The sequence below is a fragment of the Terrapene carolina genome, unplaced genomic scaffold (genome assembly GCF_002925995.2).
Source record: "Terrapene carolina triunguis isolate 2854851 unplaced genomic scaffold, T_m_triunguis-2.0 Scaffold89, whole genome shotgun sequence".
Classification (NCBI taxonomy): domain Eukaryota; kingdom Metazoa; phylum Chordata; order Testudines; family Emydidae; genus Terrapene; species Terrapene triunguis.
The window spans coordinates 32,563,826-32,565,711 of record NW_020664440.1 but is presented as its reverse complement, the minus strand read 5'-3'; the positions used below and the strand labels follow the sequence as shown (position 1 = coordinate 32,565,711).

General features: G+C 41.6%; 1 protein-coding gene across 1 annotated transcript in view; it reads right to left on the bottom strand.

Moving 5' to 3' along the window:
• LOC112109665 (neuroblast differentiation-associated protein AHNAK-like) overlaps positions 1–1,886 on the bottom strand; it is a 28,217-nt gene that overhangs the window by 4,350 nt on the left and 21,981 nt on the right. Inside the window, 1 exon segment of the mRNA XM_029911192.1 lies at positions 14–1,795. Within this exon segment, the coding sequence (XP_029767052.1) occupies positions 14–1,795 (1,782 nt within the window).

The window sequence follows — 1,886 nt, the reverse complement described above, 5'->3', positions numbered from 1 at the left end:
CCTTTCAAATCACCCTCTATTTTTGGACCAGAAAGATCTATGTCTCCTTTCAGTTTAGGTGCCTTTAGATTCAGGTCTACATCTGGCATGGAGATTTTAGGGGCCTTGATGTGCATTTCAGGCATTTTAAATTTGGGACTTTTCAGTTTTCCTTCTGGCCCTTCAATGTTGATATCAGGTGCATCTATGTCCAATTTGGGGCCTTTAATGTCAATTTCAGGACCTTTCAAATTCCCTTCTAACTTTGGAACAGAAACATCCATGTCTCCCTTCAGTTTAGGCCCCTTTAAATTCAAATCAAAATCTGGCATGGAGATTTTGGGTGCTTTAATATGCATTTCTGGCATCTTAAATTTAGGACTTTTCAGTTTTCCTTCTGGACCTTCAATGTCAAGATCAGGAACATCAACAGACATTTTGGGGGATTTAATGTCTATCTCTGGACCTTTTAAATCACCTTCTATCTTAGGGACAGAAACATCCATGTCTCCTTTAATTTTAGGGCCTTTTAAGTTTAAATCAATGTCTGGCATGGAGATTTTAGGTGCCTTGATATTCATTTCAGGCATCTTAAATTTTGGACCTTTCCATTTCCCTTCAGGCCCTTCAATATCCAAATTGGGGGCATCAATGTCTATCTTAGGACCCGAAATATCAACCCCTCCTTCTGGAAGATTTACATTCACATCCGACCCTTCCCCTTTGAACCCAGGCATGCTGAATTTAGGAAATTTCATTTTGGGCATTTTCAGTTTTCCTTCTGGGCCATGAATATCGATGTCTGGTGCATCAATGTCCACTTTGGGACCTTTGATATCAAATTCAGGACCTTTCAAATCCCCTTCCAACTTAGGTCCAGAAACATTTAGATCTCCTTTAAGCTTAGTGCCCTTAAGATTGAAATCCACATCAGGCATTGACATTTTAGGTGCCTTCATATGCATGTCGGGCATCTTAAATTTGGGACCTTTCCATTTTCCTTCTGGGCCCTCAATCTCCACATCAGGAGCACCTATGTCCAATTTGGGAGCATTAATATCGACTTCAGGGCCTCTCAAATCACCTTCAATATTTGGCATAGAAACATCCACATCTCCCTTCAATTTGGGCCCTTTTAAATTCAGATCAAAGTCTGGCATGGAGATTTTAGGTGCTTTAAAATGCATGTCAGGCATCTTAAATTTGGGGCCTTTCCATTTCCCATCTGGACCTTCAATCTCCACATCAGGGGCGTCTATGTCCAGTTTGGGGCCTTTGATATCAACTTCTGGGCCTTTCAAATCCCCTTCTAATTTTGGTACAGAAACATCCACATCCCCCTTCAGTTTAGGACCTTTCAAATTCAAATCAATGTCTGGCATGGAGATTTTAGGAACATTGAAATGCATTTCAGGCATCTTAAATTTGGGACCTTTCAGCTTTCCCTCTGGACCTTCAATATCCAAATCAGGAGCATCAATGCCTACTTTTGGACCAGAGAGATCAATCTCTCCTTTTGGAAGGCTTACATCCATGTCTGGTCCCTCCCCTTTGAACCCAGGCATTCCAAACTTGGGCATTTTGAATTTGGGCATTTTGAGTTTACCCTCTGGGCCATGAATATCCACATCTGGTGCATCAATGTCAACTTTGGGGCCTTTGATATCAAACTCAGGACCTTTCAAATCCCCTTCCAGTTTAGGGCCAGAAACATCCACATCTCCCTTGATTTTAGGACCCTTCAAATTCAAATCAAAATCTGGCATGGAGATTTTAGGTGCTTTAAAATGCATGTCAGGCATCTTGAATTTGGGGCCTTTCCATTTCCCATCTGGACCTTCAATCTCCACATCAGGGGTGTCTATGTCCAGTTTAGGGCCTTTGATATCGATTTCTGGGCCTTTCAA